Raw genomic sequence first — 17,677 nt, forward strand, 5'->3', positions numbered from 1 at the left:
ATTTATATAAATTCTGGGCTTCAGCTGGAATCTTAAAAAAAAAAACAACCAACCAAGGTTTCCCCCCCCCTACAACGAGATTCCTGGCAATATCGAACAAACAAATGAAATTACTGGATAGAGAATAAGAGTTGTGCTCTGCTATAACAATCTGGGGTTTAAAAAAAAGAGGGCCCAGCAGGAAGTGCAAACTCCTTGTCTTCTGGTACGAGCAACTTAAATCACGGCGGATGTGATAATTATAGAGGCAAAATGCACATAATAACGCCAGTAGCTACTGGGTTAAACCAACGGAACTTTGCTTTCTTGACTCTTTTTTTTTTTTTTTTTTTTTTCCTTTCTCGTTTCAGAATACAGAAAAACAATATCAATTTACAGCAGGAGATGCTGTAACACCTCAGCAAAGGCTTTGGGGCACAGAAAGAAATGTTCCGGCTCAGTTTTGTGGGGATGTTAAATGGGTGCAAACGAAGCCGTCCAGCACCGGGAGCGCCAGCGGCAGCCGGGTTGGGCAGGCGCGTCCCGCTGCCGGGGGCACCGGCGGCGTGGGCGAGGCCGGGGGCGGCGGGGCGGCCGGGATCCCCACTCGGGGCGGCTGCCGGGCGGGGCTGGCCCCGCTCCGCCCGCGGGGCCGGGTCGAGAGCTATAAAGGGCGTTGCGGGCGAGGTGCGGTGCTGTCTCTCTGCTCCCCGCTGCCGGCCATGGCCCCGGACCGGCCCCCGCCGGCGTTCGCCGAGGCTGGGCGGCAGAGCGGGCTGCAGGTGTGGCGCGTCGAGCGGCTGGAGCTGGTGCCGGTCCCCGCCAGCCGCCACGGCGACTTCTTCGTGGGGGACGCGTACCTGGTGCTGCGCACCTCCCGGCCCGCCGGCGCCGCCGCCGCCGCGTACCGCCTCCACTACTGGCTCGGTAGGCAGCGGGCGGGGGTCGGGCCGGGGGTGCGCCGGCCCCCCGTGAGTCTCCGGGCTGCTCTGGTGAAGTGTCGTGCGGCTTCGCTGGGCTCCAGGGGATCGGGAGCTGAATTTTTCCCTGTCCTCTTTCAAAAGCGCTGCGTGTGTGCAGCTGCTGAGTTGAGGCACTTAAATAGCGAAAGTTCATGGCTGCAGCCAAGGAATCTGGGCGATCCCAGCCGAGCATCACTGCTTCTAATCTGGAGGGGCTAAGGGACTCTGGGGGTTGGAAAAGTGGGGGTGACAGTAAGGTGAATATTTGCTTGCTTTGTAATGTTAGTTTGGAAAAGTGGTGAACGGTTAAAGTCAAGTCTTGGCTGCATCCAGACAAGTGAATCAATTTCACAAGTGAAATCCGACTTCTTTCAGGTGGAGTCTTCTTGTCTTTGTTCCCACTAGGACCAAAATTTCAGCTCAGCCGTGTCCCTCTGGCATTGCTGCACTGCTCTGGGTCCAGATGTTGCCACTTTCAGCTAGACTAATTTTCTTTTCTAATCATACAGAGGCTGAAGGCAAAGTCACCAGGTTGTCTGTAAAACCTCTTCTCTTTGACAGCAGTCTGACAGCCGAGTAAAGCCCCTGCTGGAGTAACTGGCAGCACTGGGGTTGGGATGATGCCATTTGCCTTCAGCCTTGACTAGCACAGTGTTTACAGCAAAAGAGAAGTCTGACATAAGATAGCATTTTAGGTGACTTTCTCATCTTTTAGAAATTTCTTGAGACTCCCTTGTCTGGCCACCAAGTCATCGGACGCTGCTGTGTAGCTGCCTGGAAGGTATTACTTTGTTCTAGCTTCCCCATCAAGTCTGTGTTTGTAGGCAATCCTTTCTGGGAATGCACATACAGAGAGGTCAATGAGTGTAATAACATTAATCTGTCTGAGTTGCTGTGGTTCCTATTGTAGTTTTGAATGCATTGAAAAAGAATAGTAGATTAAGGTGGGATTGTTTCTGAATAAATGCTTGAAGCTTGTTTAGCTTTGCTTGTGTTATGAGTTATCCAGCTGGCATGTGGGATATAGTGCCTGTCTCTGACAAGAATGTAATAGATGGCAGAGTAAATGAATTTCTGGCAGATGTTATTATGTCAACAGCACTGCTATTTAATAGCAGGGTTTGGCTATTTAGACCTTTGATAATGAAGTTAGAACTACATATATAATAGATAAGGTAGAGTGGATACTTCTCAGTGGAAGATGCCAGGTCTAAGTGCAACTGAAGTGAAGTCAAAGCAGTGACTGATACTTGCATTAATTAAAATCCTTTTGTTGGCTGAGAAGCTTTGGTTGTACACTCTGATGCACATCTCATGCTGATGTGGTGATATCCAAATATTGTAAATAGCTTAGGTAATCTGGGCACACATTGTTCTGATGCAGGTGGCAGGTTGGCAGCAGCATAGCTAACTGCTGAGCTATTGCTTCCTGTGTGCAGATACTCCAGTAGTGGGGTGGAGATGCTCGAACACTGCTGCAAGCTGAATAGCAGCAGGAGACCAGGATTTTATACAAGGTGTGTGGGGAGGAACAGTCACACCCAGGGCAAGAGTTTGTATAATTTTGGTATTTTTGCTAATTGATTCTCACCATGGTTACGTACACCAAACTTTTACCTAATGAGCAAGGGCTTCCTGTGGGCCAGAAGACCTCAGTAGGATCTTTGTGAAGATTTCCCATAAGCTGTCTCAGACCAGTGACAGCAGTCATTATCAGTCAGACTTGGAGAGGACTTCTGTGAAACCAGTTTGTTGGAAATCCTACAGACTTTGGGCTTAGATCCTTACAAGGGCCTTGCCGTTTGGTGACACGATCGTACTCCTGCCTGTCATCTGTAGCATGTGTTATTGTGTGGGACTCATAAGGTGTCTTTGACTCTGAATGGATTCTAACTTTGCCAGAAAAGACCCCAAATTCAGAAAAAAGCATAACACTAAATTTTCATATTATATAGTGGCAACTCCTAACACCTTGCTTGGGCATATACAATGTGTTAGAAGGAGGTCTAGACTATGGGAGGATACGTGTGACCTTGATGTGCTGATGGTCTTGTGCTGTGATTGGCATCCAAGGGTTAAAGTGACCAAACAATTGTTCTATTGGCCCATTGTTTTACCACATATTTCACATATAGTGAAGTGCTGTCCAGATAATTTTTTAACAAGATAACTCAGGTGCTGCAATGATGTTGGCATGGCCAAGCAATCAGTGTGGATCTGTGTCATGGTGTCTGTATCCTTTTTTAACTTTGGTCAGAGATCCTGGCTTGATTGTCTGCACTAGCACTTGAGGGATGTCTTAGTAGCTAAACTACTAATCCTAAGGGAGCTGTTTCAACTTGAAACTCTCACTAGTGGAAACAGTATATACAATACCAGAACGAGGCTACTTGTGGGAGTAAGACTGGCTATGCCCCACTTGGTATCTTTAATAAAATATTGCCCCAGAGATCAAGTGATAAAACCTATCCATGTGAACAAGGATAAGTCTGATAAAAATTTTGTTTTCTCTTATGTACTCTGGCTTAATTGCAGCTGTTTGTGCCTCAGACTAAAGGTAAATATGCTTTTTACACAAGCTTGAGTAACCTACACTTGAATTCATGCTCCCTTGTATTTTTGTTTGTAAACAGGGTTTCACTGATTATTTTATTGCATAGGAGCTGCAAGATGCAGCCTGATAGTGGTTTTTATCTCAAACACTGTTCTGAACCCTGTTGTGTAATTGCAAGCAATAAATCTGAAAGATCTAGTCCTATAGGTTTTGAATAACCCTATTAAAAGAAAAAAAAAAAAAATCAAAACTTTACTCCCAACTTTAAGGTGGTACCCAGGTCTGAGAAAGCTATTTGCCACATAGCCAGTTTTTCTAACACTGACTAATGGAGATCTTGTATTTTTTTCAGATATTTTTGTGTTAATTTCTGCTTTCAGTATTTTTTTTACCTTTTTTGTGCAAGCCTCATGCTCTTCCCTGTACTTCCATTATCCTCTGGATCTTTTCTGTTTCATCCTTGCTGCTTTCTAGAGGCTTCTGTTGCACGTGTGTCCAATCAAAAGCTGAAGTGGTGGCAGTGAGGATGCTCCTCCTGGGAGCAGCACAGTTGTTGGTGGGCAGAGGGGAGTTTTGTGGTATTTGCGCTGGTGAGCTGTGAACAGGGCACTCATTCTGCTTAAGAGAGGACCTAGCTTGGTGATCCCCTGAGGCATCCCTGCCCTTCCCCCTCCTCGTTGCTTTATTCTTTCCTAATACCTTACCAACAGGCTTCCCGTGATACCAATGACTCAATACACCCTGAGGTCACACCAAGACCTCACTCTACACTTCCCCCTTTGCCAGAGTCTCTGAGATGTATCTTTGGAGTTCCATGGTATTTTTTCCAGTCAATCACCTAGAAGCAAGGAAATGGCTAGTAGAAGTGAGAAGCTGCTCTTAAGAACTGTTGCTTTCATACCAGCACCTCCCTGTTATTTAGGAAGAAAAAAAAACAAACCTAAATGGAAAACCCTTGCTTTTCCTTACCCCCCAAAATTCTTGAAAAGTCAGCATTTTGAGACTTGATCTTACTTGCTTATCTTCTTGAAACAATCAAAACTGCTGAAAATGTTAATAAAAAAATGTATGAGCCCATGCTAAAAGTTTTGGTTTGATATAGAGCCTACTTTGCAGTCTGATTAGGCCACCAGTGGGCTAGGTAAGGAGGCCAGTTTACCACATCCCAAGAAGAGGCTAGTCTCTGAAAGATACAAACCCGGATGACCTCAAGAAGCAAATATCTGAGCCTCAAAGCTGCATTTCTTTCTCCTAGCTGTATTAGGCAATCTAATAAGAGATATCTAAGAAAAAAAAATAAAATCCATTGCTTGCATTACAGTGTCAGTAGGACTGCTGTTGAGTTACTTTATGGTTTGATGAGGTGCTCTTAGCTTACGTACATGGTTTATGAACTATATGACCTTCCTTGGTTTTTGCACTTCAACACAAAGTCCAAGAAGCACTACTTCTCATGATAAAATCACTTAATTAAAATGTTATGTTATTCAAAGAGATTGATAGAAGGCAAACTTAGCTTTTTTTTTTTTTTTTTCCCTTATGAATGCAGTTCTACAATTAGTTAAGAAATAGTCTAGGTGGTCATGCATTTGGTGGTAAACAAGGTTATTATGTAGCGCTTTGTTGCAACATATACATGGGCTGTACAACCTGCTGCAGGCAATGCCCGATTGTCACAGAAACAATTTCTCCACCAGAAGATGAAGTTGTATTAGTGCTTTATAAGCATAATATTTAATTTTATTTCAGGGAAAGAATGTACCCAAGATGAAAGCACAGCTGCAGCTATCTTTGCTGTTCAAATGGATGACTACTTAGGAGGAAAGCCTGTGCAGAGTAGAGAAATTCAAGGATATGAGTCAACTGAGTTTGTGGGCTACTTCAAAGGAGGAATTAAATACAAGGTAAAGAGTCTGTGGTCAAAATACATTCTAAAAAGATATGTAACGTTGTGTCCCAATTAAAATTAAACCTCTGTACCTGTTACTAAAAGCTTAAAAATTGTTTCTTAATGTTTAGTGAACTACCCATCCTAAACTATAGGAGCCTCAGTACTTGTACAGAAAGCAGCAGCTTGTTTACCAGTCTCTTCCAATAAGTGGAAACCTGCCTCAGTGATTTATTTCCCCACCCCCAAATCAGGCTATCCTGATATTTCATACTTGTGTGTCTAAGGACACTCACAGTAGGGACTTCCTGTTTGGGAGGCAGTAAATTTCACAGAAACCATTTCTGTGTCGTAGACTGAATCATTTTGTTCAAATACAGAACCCAATGTGCTTAAGTGGTTTAAAACATGAGCAGAGTGGAAAACACCAAAACCTCACTTTAGTCTAAAAATGGTTCTTTTGCAGTGTTTTGTTTTGTTTTCTTTGAGGTACATAAAAAAACTTCCAAATACTTTTAATGAAAATTTAGTTTTACAATGATGTAGTGTCAGCCTCTTTGTCACTTCCAGGAGCAGAATCTTTGGAAGGAAATTTTTTGAGACATCTCTGTTAGGAATAAATTAATGTATATGCTGAGAATCCCTTTGTAGTAGGGGCTCTACGAGCCATCACTCAGCCTTTTTCTCATCATTGAGATCTGTAACTGGTCACAGTCTGCACAAACAGTTTTAAGCTTTTAACTCTACTTGCATAGGAGTGCTTGACAATGACCTGCTCACTCTATTTATTTATTTAAAATTTGTAATTTAAAGAGACACTTTCTATTCTAACCCAAGATCTCTGTCTCCTGGAGGACAGGAGAATGCTGCCTCACAGAGACAGACAGACAAGACAGTTAACAGGAATAAGTTAGGATTAAACTTAGACTTTATAGATTGTAAATCATTAGTCTTGCTTCCCCCAGTTTGGTGCTCTTTGCTAAGTTACCTCCTAAATTGCAAATACTCCTTTCAGAAAATTACAGAGCTGCTGTGGGATGACTTTTCTCTACACATAAACAGGCACTAAAAACACCCAGACCTCTGAATTTAAGGAAGCTGTGGAAACTTGTAGAGGAGCTGCATATTCCTCTGCTCTCCCTCAGTCCTGTCCTAACAATGTGGTTCAGCATTACCTTATCCTCTGGATGATGCAGGAAAGTGTGGTAAATCCTGTACTTTCCCATTCCCCATCATCTGAAAACCCTCTGGAGCAGGGTGCCATCATCAGGTAAAGGCTCACACCTGAGAGTTCAGCAGCAGCAGTGTCCCCCAGACCTGTCTGGTCTGTGGTCAGCACTGTTCAACAGTACATTATTTTGTCTTACCTCTCACTGCTGTTTTTTTTCCCTGCTAGCTCCTCAGCTGTAGCAAAAATGTAAGGTTGCAGAAATCAATCTGAAATAAAGCTTGTTGTTTTTTTGCTTTGTTTTATTCAGGCAGGTGGTGTTGCCTCTGGATTTAATCATGTTGTTACTAATGATCTGAATGCTCGGAGGCTTCTGCATATCAAGGGCCGGAGAGTTGTAAGAGCCACAGAAGTTCCCTTGGCTTGGACCAGCTTCAACAGAGGAGATTGTTTCATTATTGACCTTGGAGCTGTAAGTCTGAATCCTAGAGAAAAACACACTGAAAAGTGAGAGATGCAGCATCCCTTCTAAGGTCTGAATCATTCCCTAAAATGCGCAACTGATTTTGTCAGTCACCCAAACTGACACAAAGACTCTGCCTCAGTAAATCTGTTTGTGTCACAACAACGTGAAGGTTCAAAACTACCCAAAACATTTTCTGAAGTATGCACACATTATCCTTCAGAAAACAGTTCTCCTTCCCAATTAAAGCATTGGATTTTTTTACTACTGATGTTTGAACTTTAAACTGCTCGCTCACAGTCCTGTCTGACTTGGACACTATCCACTAGCTGAATGGCATCAGTGCTGGGGTTTTGAGCAAAAGACAAACTGGATCTTTCTCTTATAAGTGTTTAATCATATTAATAAAATGTTGATCATGACAATTTATCCTAAAGAAAAAGATGCAAAAGAAGTTGTCATAATAAACTTGTCATGCGATGTTTTTTAAAACTGCTGGAGTATTTCAACAGATCACTTAAGAAGCAATCCTGTATTTCAAAGCTTTCTGCTGAAAGTAGAGAGACTTAGAGCAGAAGCATATGGACAAATAAGATAGTTTTGCTTGCTTTGGATGACTTATAGTCCTGTCACCTTAGTATCAAAGTTTTAAAATGAATTCTGAAAGTAACAGCTGTGATGTCGTCCATGCTAGTCAGATGCTAATTATCAGTTTGAAATTATTCCCATGCCTGATATGCTGACACATATAAAATTAAGAGCATATGAAAGAGAACAGTTTATCTGCAAGGCAACAACTGCAGTTGGTCTTGACTGTTGTGCTTCATAAGGAAGTGGTCAGCTATTTCAGCAAGCTTTTGGAACTGTTTAAAAGAGGAGCTGTTCTGAGCTCATGTTTGGCTCTTTCTTCTGAGAAGCATACCCTGGTGCTATAATTGAAGACATTGGTATCAAGTAGCTGAATTGATTATGTCTGTTAAAATTTTATCATGCTTAGCAGCCTTCAGATAGAAAACCAACCAGTGCTTTCCTAACATTATCTAATTCCTATTATGGCACTGTGGTCTAATAATCTGAAACAGCCAAGTGATCTGTATCCAGACAGCTATCTCTCAATCTCACTTTGTATTTAGGATGTGTCAAAGACTCACATCATCTGTTCCTTTTCAGAATTAACTCATGGGAGATGGGAAAGTTGGAACTAAACCTTGATTGTGCTGCTTTTGCAGTCAGACTGTCACTGGGCTTGAGTTTTCTGGTTTGGAGTTAACCTCCTATGGACACCCAGTGGAACTGGGTGTACTCCATTAATTTGACTAGTCCTGACCCTTATATTGCCACAATTTCCCACTTCACCTAACATTATTACTCAGATCATACTGCTGATGTGGCACTGACACTGATGAAATACACTATGGCTACATAGCCGTGTTGTGTGTGTAGCCTGGGCTTCACCCCTTCTGATGAGATTTATTGAGAGGAGACAAGAATTGCTTTGTTGTCACTAAGCAACTTAAATGTAATATGGCATTACAGTCTTGATTTCTAATACTGAATGTACACTGTGAGCTTTTTTTTTTTTAGTACATCACTCTGGTTTCTGATTTCCTGTTTGACAAGACAGGGGTCAAGCAGCACCCTATGCCTTTGTAGGAAGAACGATTAGATATGAACAACATCTAGAGCTCTTCTTTACCACACTATGGGAAATGTTAGTCAAATCACATGACTAATAACAGTTCTTGGTCTGGTCATGTCAGTGCTGTACGAGGGATGGGTTTTCTTGGGTGTACTAATAAGTTGAGGAAAAGTGTTTCAGCATCCAGATATTTGTAGTAATTTTATCATAAGTTATGATGTAAACCAGACCTTTCTCATGGGATGTTCTCACAGCCAAACTCAAGAAGTGTGGATTGGATGATGGGGCAGTGAGGTGGATTGGTAATTGGCTGAAAGACAAGTTTCAGAGTTGTGGTAAGTGGAGTGGAGTCTAGTTGGAGAACAGTGTCTATTTGAGTCCTTCAGGGGTCAGTACTGGGACCAGTACTATTCAATTTATTTATCAATGTCCTGGACGAAGGGATAGAGTGTACCATTAGCAAGCTTGCTGATGACATGCAACTGGGAGGTGTGGCTGACACCCCAGAAGGCAGTGCTGCCATTGTGTGACCTGGCAGGCTGGAGAGTTGGGCAGGGAGAAACATAATGAAATTCAACATGGGCAAGTGTAAAGTACTGCATGTGGGGAGAAACAACCCCATGTAACAGTGCAGGTTGGGGGCTGACCTGCTGGAGAGCAGCTCTGGGGAAAGGACCTTGGGGTCCTGGTGGACAACAGGCTGACCATAAGCCAACAATGGGCCCTTGTGGCCAAGAAGACTAATGGCACCCTGGGGTGCCAGGATGCCAGAAGAGTATGGCCAGTAGGTCAGAGTAGGTTACCCTCCCCCTCTATTCTGCTCTGGTGAGGCTACATCTAGAATACTGCATCCAATTCTGGGCTCTCCAGTTCATGAAGGATAAGGTATTACTGGAAAGAGCCCAGCACAGGACCACAAAGATAATTAGGGAAATGGAGCATCTGCCCTGTGAGGAAAGGCTGCAAGAGCTGGGTCTGTTTAGCCTGGAGAAGAGGAGACTGAGGGAGGGGATCTGATAAATGTTGATAAATACCTGAAGAGTGGGTGTCAGGAGGATGGGTCCAGTCTTTTTCAGCAGTGTCCAATGACAAGACAAAGGGCAATAGGCACAAACTGGAGCATGTGAGGTTCAAGCTAAGCATAAGGAAAAACTTCTTGACTGTGAGTGTGACAGAGCAGTGAACAGGCTGCCCAGAGAGGTTGTGCAGTCCCCTTCTCTGGAGACATTCAAAACCTGCCTGGACGTGTTTCTGTGTAATCTGCTTTAACAGGAGGATTGGACTAGATGATCTCCAGAGGTCCTTTCCAACTGGTAACATTCTGTGATTCTGTGAGATGAAAAGGCAATGTATGTCATACTTCAAGATAAAGATATTTAAGTCTAGTGAAGTGCCTATAGAGAAATAGGTGTGGTGGGAAATACGCTGCCATGGTGGAAATCTTGAGCAAATTTTATAAGAACTATATTTCAAGCTGAAATAACTGCATTTCAGAAAGAAATTTTCCATGACTAGAGGTCCATTGTAAAAGGGTGAGTCTTTACAGGAGCTCTTAATTTAATTTAAAGGCACTTTGAAAGAAAGAAAAAAGGGTTTGGGCTCAAGTAGATTCCTTTACTTAATAATTGAAATAAAATTAATCTTAAATAGGGTTGGTCTTCAGTCTTGGGATTTATCACAGGGCACTACTGAGTCATTGTCTGAGAATAATGGGCAGTAATTGCATAAAATAATGAGCTTATGGTCAGTGCTTTTAGTATCAAATTATTGTAGCATGTCAAATCAGATTAATTTCTTAGACTGAACTATCCCCAGTCTCTTAGCTAGCCAGAACTGGGGTCTTCATGTTACTGCAAAAATGCACATGCAGTCCATTTCCTGTTACATTTTATGAAGCTACTTATCTAATATAATGAAACATGATTTCAGTTTTCCCACTGAGATCAATTACACCAGTAGTTTAAATGTGTGGCTTCAACAGATAAGAAAAAATTAAGAAAGGTAATAATTACCAGGAATAAAATCATTAAAGTCACTAAGGTTTCCCTCCTGGGGATAATGCCTTCAGTAAAAAGGTTGGTGTGCATTTCTAGCTAGGTTGTCATATTTATGGTTCAGGTTCTGATGGTTACCTCATACCTAGATATGTTATTAAACTACATTTACAGCACTTAAAATATCTTGCCCAGGTCTTATCTTGCCTCTTTTAAACTTGCTAGGCTGGAACAGAAAATAGCTGCAGATGGCAGAGACAACACTGTGTCTTTGATATGAGGGGAATCATTAGCTGTGGGTAAAGTGCAAAGACATTCAAACAAGCTTCTTTAAGACTGTGACATGAGCACTGTGACCACCAGACTGATAGTTGAGTGCAATGAATAATCCAGGAGGGTGCCTGGGGTGCCAGACCCCAATGTATAGGTTTTTTAATATTTTTTTTCTATAAGAGATTTTCATGACACCTTCTCAATGAACCTGGGAATCTCCCTGCAAGGGAGCCTTTGGGACAGGACAAGCAAGACAAGTGCAAGGCAGTCACTGAGAAGGCTCTGTACAGGCCTGGAGTAAAGCACACCTTACCCTGGCAGGTGCTGCTTAGTGTGTGTCCTGTCCTGGCAGAGCTGTGCTAAAGAAGCTCTTCCAGAAATCATAATTTTCTGCAACACTTTTCATCCCATCCTTCTGGCTGGAGGGTGCTGATGTCTTCCTGGAGTCTCACCTGAGAGGTGCCAGGATGGGTTTGGCAGTCCTTGGCCAGACATAAATTGTCTGGCCTTGCTCTGTGCTGTCCCCTTTACCTCCAAATGCAGCTGCACCTGCATCACACTGTCCCCCAGCCACCTCCCCTTAGCCACTTCCCTATTTCTTCCTCCATCACCAAGACAAATTCTCAAAACAGCAAGGAGCATGAGAAGTCATGGAAAATGACCAGGGAAGGGGAAAGATTAATCATTGTGCCAATCACTGAATAACATGCACACTGTTTCCCAGGCTATTTTAGTATCATCTAGATGCATATGTTAATATAGCTTTTATATATGTCTTTCTGATAAGGCATGCTAAAGACTTTCATCTCTTTTGTCAGTTTCCTTACTGATTAGTTTAAAGTGGGAAGGAAAATTAGCAGTATTGTGAAGGTCACCCTGTGTACATTGAATATGCTGGTGGTGCAGAAAATGTGAATGTTGAGTTATGTTGATAATTTGGGTAGTTACCAAACATGGAGCAGAAATAATGGGAGTAGGAATACAATGAAACAACATGAGGAGATCTGTTGACTTTATTGAAAGCTTATAGAATCATTAAAGTTGGAAGGGACCTTAAAGATCATGAAGTTCCAACCCCCCTGCCATGAGCAGGGAACCCTACCACTAGATCAGGTTGCAAAAAAACCTCATCCATCCTGGCCTTAGAAACCTCCAGGGATGTCCTCAACTCAGGGTTGTTCTCATTCTCCACTCAGTTTGAGAAACTCTGCTGTACAAAGACTATCTAAAGTTGTATCCTTAGTGATCAGCAAAAATACTCTCTAAGCCTTTATTCAGATAGAACTTTGTAAAATGTAAGACTTGGCTATCTGGCTGGCATCCCTCATGTTGGGAGGCAACAGCAATCTTATCAGCCAAGAGCCCACAGAGGGCAGGGGGAGGGCTGTGTACCATTCAGTCTCCTGGAATAAATTAGGCGACAGTTATTAAAATAAAGAGGGGAGCAGGGGGTGACAGCTGTGTGATAAGTACCAGGCAGTTCTGAGCTTGGGCCTGATTGAAGCTGGAAAGTTTTGTCAGTACAACCAAAGTTCTGCCAATGAAACATTACCCTTCTTTCCAAAGAGTGCAGATGAGGTGGTAACTATATCTCAAGTTAAGGGAAGACTGAAAGTAAACTTCATTCAGCTGTTCATCCTTCCCATTCCTATAGTGATGTTTATAAACTGATTTATAAACAGCCAAGAAGTTTCTGGTTGGAAATTTAAGAGCCTATGGTGTGCTTAAAAACAACTTGTGTCATCCATCAATAAATGTATGTACTTCTCAAGGGCTGCATGAATCACAAGTGAGAACTATGATGCTAGAACTAAAAAGTATGAGACTGAATAAAGCTGTTGTGATCATGCATCTGTCAGTATGCTCCTACTTGATGTAATACTTATGTCAAAAGGAAAAAGACTGCTGTCTTGCACAAGGACACTAGAAAAAATACATCAAGTAAAAAGGCTGACTTTCCATAAAAACTGATAACTTGCTGTAGATTTAACTATGTAACTGTGTCAACTGTGTCTTAAAAGAAAGTTAAATGCTGCTTTTTAACAGTGAAAGGCCAAGAGGACAGATACTTGTTTTATGATCATGACTACAGGATATGATTCAGCATCACATTGCAACCTTATGCATAGTTGTAGTTTTGCTTGCTTTTGTAATCTCCCTGCCTTCTTGCCTGCACTATCTCTTCTAGGTTGCTTTGCTTCTCTTGCTTTAGAGAAGCCAGGTCACAATCAGCATATTAAGTGCTTAATTCAAGTAATTTTTTGTGTATAAACAGGCCTGGAAGAGCAGATTCTTGAATGTTGGAGTTAATCACTGTATGTTTATCTTCTTAGTTGCTTTCCCTAGCACTAACAACCAACTAGTGATGTCCTTTTCCCATGTTTTTCATTCACATGTTTCTCCTACAACTAACCTCTTCCCTGGTTTGCCCACAGCTGAGTTAAACTATTGCTTGTGCAGTAACAGGGCATTAATTGCCATACAAGTAACAGAGCTTGAAGAACTAAGCTGTTTTAGTTCTTTATTAACTTTATGGACTTACTAACTGCTTAAACAAGGGGTTATATTTATGCACAGTGTAACATAGATATGTGAGCGTAACTAACTCAAAATTCAATTAGAATATTCAGGGTATGTAGTTTTTTCTTCATACTCTATGGACCAGAAAGCTTCCCCTCTCCCCCATTTGTATGCAGAAAAGTGGCTGAAACAGATAATCATTACAGCTTCAGGTAGACAGGACATACGTGTATGCTCAAGGATTCAGTTAGGTTACTGTTTTCCTGATGCTGTAGGAAATCCAGATGTTTTGCTGCTTGAGTTGCTGTTATTTAGAATTAATATCCTCTTGGTACTCACCCTTTAAGGCACTGTGGTATTGCAACAGCTATTCCCAAAATATACTAGCAAAACAGGTGTGAGAAGACAAATGAATTTAATAAGTGTATGACTGTGGTACATCTGACTTATTTTTATTGACAGTTTGTTCCAGTTCAATTAAAGGGGAGTTTCCAAGACTGATTACAAAGACACTATTGTAATTATACCAGGGCCAGGCTCGTGGTGGCCTGAGTAGCGTTCTGGCTGAATGAATCCAGAGTTTGTTTTGCATTATCAGAACTCCACAGCTGTCAATGGTTCACTGTATTACAGTTTCAACAAAGGCAGATTTGATGAATATGTGAAATTATTTTGCTTTTCCCTGCCTGTATCAAGAATTCAACAGCCAAGACAGGAAAAAACATTAAATAATTTAAAGAGAAGCCTGGTTCAATTAAAACATTCTTCTCAATTTATATGTATATGTCAGTTCCTAAAACTGAATGTCTGTGAGCTGACAAAAAAGTACTAGTAAAAGTGCTACTATCCTAGTAATTTTATTGTTTTACTGTTCAGTTATTTTCCCCACCATTTAGACTTTGTTTTCTTTATTTAGTACTACTTTTGCTTTAGGGCTTTCTGTTTGGTTTCCAAAAACTTGGTGTTTGAATTACGTATACCAGGGTAATGTACATCTGTTTTACAGTTACTTGTCCTGAAAAATGAAGGCACAGGAAGGGTTTATGTTGTTTACAGTTCATATAAAAACTTTTTTCCAAGTCTATTTGCATTTTGTTTTGGCATTTTTCCTTTAAATCTGTTAAGAGACTAGACCAAAAAACAGTTTCAGCTAAAATGAACTCTTGCCTTATCAGAACAGCTGCTTATTAATGACCATGATGAGAATGACTGGAGTCTAAGCTGAGTGCATGCCAGTTATTTTGATACAAACCTAGAAGTATGCTAAGGTGCATACAAAGCTTTGTCAATATTTGTACATGTTCTGTCTCCCTCTAGCTTTGCTAGGCTTTTTTTCCTCCTTTCCTCAATAACTGGTATCTTAGGTTCACGCACATGTGAACATTGGGAGTGCAGGCTCCTTTGGGCACTCCTGCACCACAGCTCTTCTCCTCCTGACCCATCTTTCTTTACAAGCCTCATCACCCTTTCTTCTACCTGCCCACTGTGAAACCACTACAGTGGCCTTCTGTGATGTGTTTTTTTGCACAGCCTTTGATCTGAGTCTACCTAATAAGCAGAAGCAGCTAAGCTGAAGAGAAGATAGCAATTAAGGTAGTAATATCTTTACAAACTTTCTTTTCTTACTTTTAACCCTTTTATATGAGTTGTGGGGGTAAAGAGAATGTAGTATGGTCTTTCACATGAGCAAGCAGGTTTTGCTGAAGGTCTTTTTCATGCCAAGACCCTCTGCGTCATAGCTGTGCCTCCGTGCCTGATGTTGTGGTTTAGAGGAACAGAAGACAGCATCCTGACTGACGTGCGTTAAGTCGTGCAAGCTACAACATATTGATATGACACTATACACAGTATAGATTTATCTAACTCTTAAATAAGAGCAGTAATTTTTTTTAACTGAGGTGCAATTACAGTCTGGGAGCATGTTCTCGTATACCTGCAGGCAAAGGTGGACAGGCTTAGAGCACATGAGGGCCTGCCAACAAAGCATAGAGGCAAATCAGCTTGTGATACTTGGTTTAAGGTCTTTCCTTAATGAAATGTTAAAAAATAATTTTTATTTTAATATTTTAAGATTAGTGAGACCTAACAGTGAATTGTTTAAGGGATTATTTTCTGCCAAATTTGAGGTTTTGCAACAAATTTGCTTCCAATAGAGTTTTGAAGCCTATTTACTTTGTTTAGCTTTTTAATGTCTCTTATTATAAGAGAATGCAAATCAGCAGTTACAGTATGGGCCTGGGAATTAATAGGTACTACAACAAAGACAGAACACTTTTATGTTCAGGACATATTTTTAATGAGAATAAAATTGTGAGTTCTTTGGGTTTGCATTCATAGTCCTGGCTAAGATTCATAGAAGAGACATCAGGACACAGAATATATTTTCATTTGCCTCCAAACTGAGCAGGCTGCCAGCTGAATACAGAGGTGGCTGTGTGTTAGAAAGGAAAATTTGGTTTTTATGTCACTTCTGAAATAAGCACTTTTTTGTGGGTGTATTTTTCCTTCTCTTTCTCTGCATGCCTTTGGGGCTGGAGCAGGAAGTCAGGAGGTGTACTTTCACAATCTCTCTCCATACAGGGGAAAGTGCTGAGGTACTCTTGACTCAGAATTACACAAGCTATACATGATCCTTCTGCTGCCCACTTCTGTATAGAAGCTAAATAGTAGGGTCACTTTTAATGTGCTGTAGAAATCTCATGTGATTTGCCAGCCAGAAGCATAAGGAATACAAGTAGTGAATCCTGCTACTTTATGACTAGAAGACCAAACTGCATGCCCCAAAATGTGCAGATGAGAGACCTTGCTGTCACTGCAGTGTGCATGGCACAGATCTAGTTTGCCTTTCCAGCCTCCCTCAGAATACTAGGGTGGTCACTGTGATTATTAATGATAACAATTTCTGACCCTCTGTTACCAATTGTCCCACCATGATCCAGTAAGTATATCGATACCAACAACAACCAGTAATATCAAGTAGCAGAATAGCTCTCTTATGACATCTCTCTCAAACTCTCTTAAAGGGATTAAAAAATGAATACTGCTAGTACAAACTTCTGAAAATAAACTGGGCTTGGCACAGGAATTACTGTTGAATGAAGTTCTTTCATTTTTTTTATGGGAGTGAACACTTGAAGTCTATTTTCATTTTAAGGGAAACATTTTGTCAGCCCACCAATTCAAAATAAGGTTAGCAAAACAAGCCTAAAAATAGTGAAGGTGTAGTATAGCTAACAAATTGTGAAAGTACTGAGTGAGCTAAAGCTAAATACCAGATTATGTCTGTAGCTGAGCACTTTATATATATTCCTAAGAATAAATATATGGGGGGGGGAAGCCAAAAGCTCAGTGGTCTGTTGGACATGATTAGATAACTAGATGACTGTGTTTCACGTAAATCCAGATCCAAATATTAGCATTGTCAGTAAGTGGCTTTAACTTTTAAAAATACCTGTTTCTGGCTTTAAATTGTTAAAACCCAGTTGGGCTAGAGATTGAAATGGGTAAGTTACATCAGGAAGACAAACTTGTAAATACTCAGCTGACTTCTACCAGGATGCTGCCAAATTACATACATTTAAAAATAATTGAGAAGTTTATTTTGCTCCAGAACAGAAAATTAACAAAACATAAGCTCCTGAAGGCTTGTGGCACTGAATGTGTAAGATATTTGTTTAGTGCTTATAGTAAATACAGTAAAATACTATACACCTCAGGACACTCTTATGACTTGTACCTGCTCGCCTTCTTCTATTGAATTACCACAGTACTTGAAGTTCAGCTTCCAGTGTTTTAATAAAGAATACTGTCTTTGTTCTCTAGTGCTGAAAAGAATCAGATTCTTGTTTCCCTAGGTTTTAAAATCACTATTTTTTAAGTAAATAGGGAAGATGGAGTTTGTAGGAATGATACGGCTTATCCATGTGAAGTCCAGATCAAGGATGCTTTCAGGCACTGTTTGTTGAATCAAATTTTTTTTATGTCAAAGGAGAAGACCTTACCACACAAAGTTTCTTGAAGTCACAGCTGACAACATTTCATATTCATTTATTCTGGTTTAGGAAAAAAGTATTTAGGCTACATTATTACTTTCTTTTGTGGGTCTGTTTCTGTAGTTTAGGAAGGTGAACTCCATAAGGAAAATAATTAAGTCTGCAAATAAAAAAAACAATTGAAATCTCTTACTGTAGATTTTCAAAGGTCTTTCCCCTTCCTCAGGCTAGGCTGCCTTGAAGAC

The 17,677-nt window shown here is 41.1% G+C and overlaps 1 protein-coding gene across 2 annotated transcripts in view; it reads left to right on the top strand.

The window, feature by feature from the left end:
• Positions 1 to 684: 684 nt before the first annotated feature.
• SCIN (scinderin) overlaps positions 685 to 17,677 on the top strand; it is a 53,754-nt gene continuing 36,761 nt past the window's right edge. The window contains exons 1-3 of one of the 2 annotated variants that reach the window (XM_051610468.1): positions 685 to 906; positions 5,245 to 5,399; positions 6,862 to 7,023. In XM_051610468.1, coding sequence (XP_051466428.1) covers positions 702 to 906; positions 5,245 to 5,399; positions 6,862 to 7,023 — 522 coding nt within the window. In that variant the 5' untranslated portion in view covers positions 685 to 701. Of the gene's footprint in view, positions 907 to 5,244; positions 5,400 to 6,861; positions 7,024 to 17,677 lie in introns of those variants that run through there. The other variant, XM_051610469.1, reaches the window with a different exon arrangement.

This window comes from Apus apus, chromosome 2 (genome assembly GCF_020740795.1).
Source record: "Apus apus isolate bApuApu2 chromosome 2, bApuApu2.pri.cur, whole genome shotgun sequence".
Taxonomy (NCBI): domain Eukaryota; kingdom Metazoa; phylum Chordata; class Aves; order Apodiformes; family Apodidae; genus Apus; species Apus apus.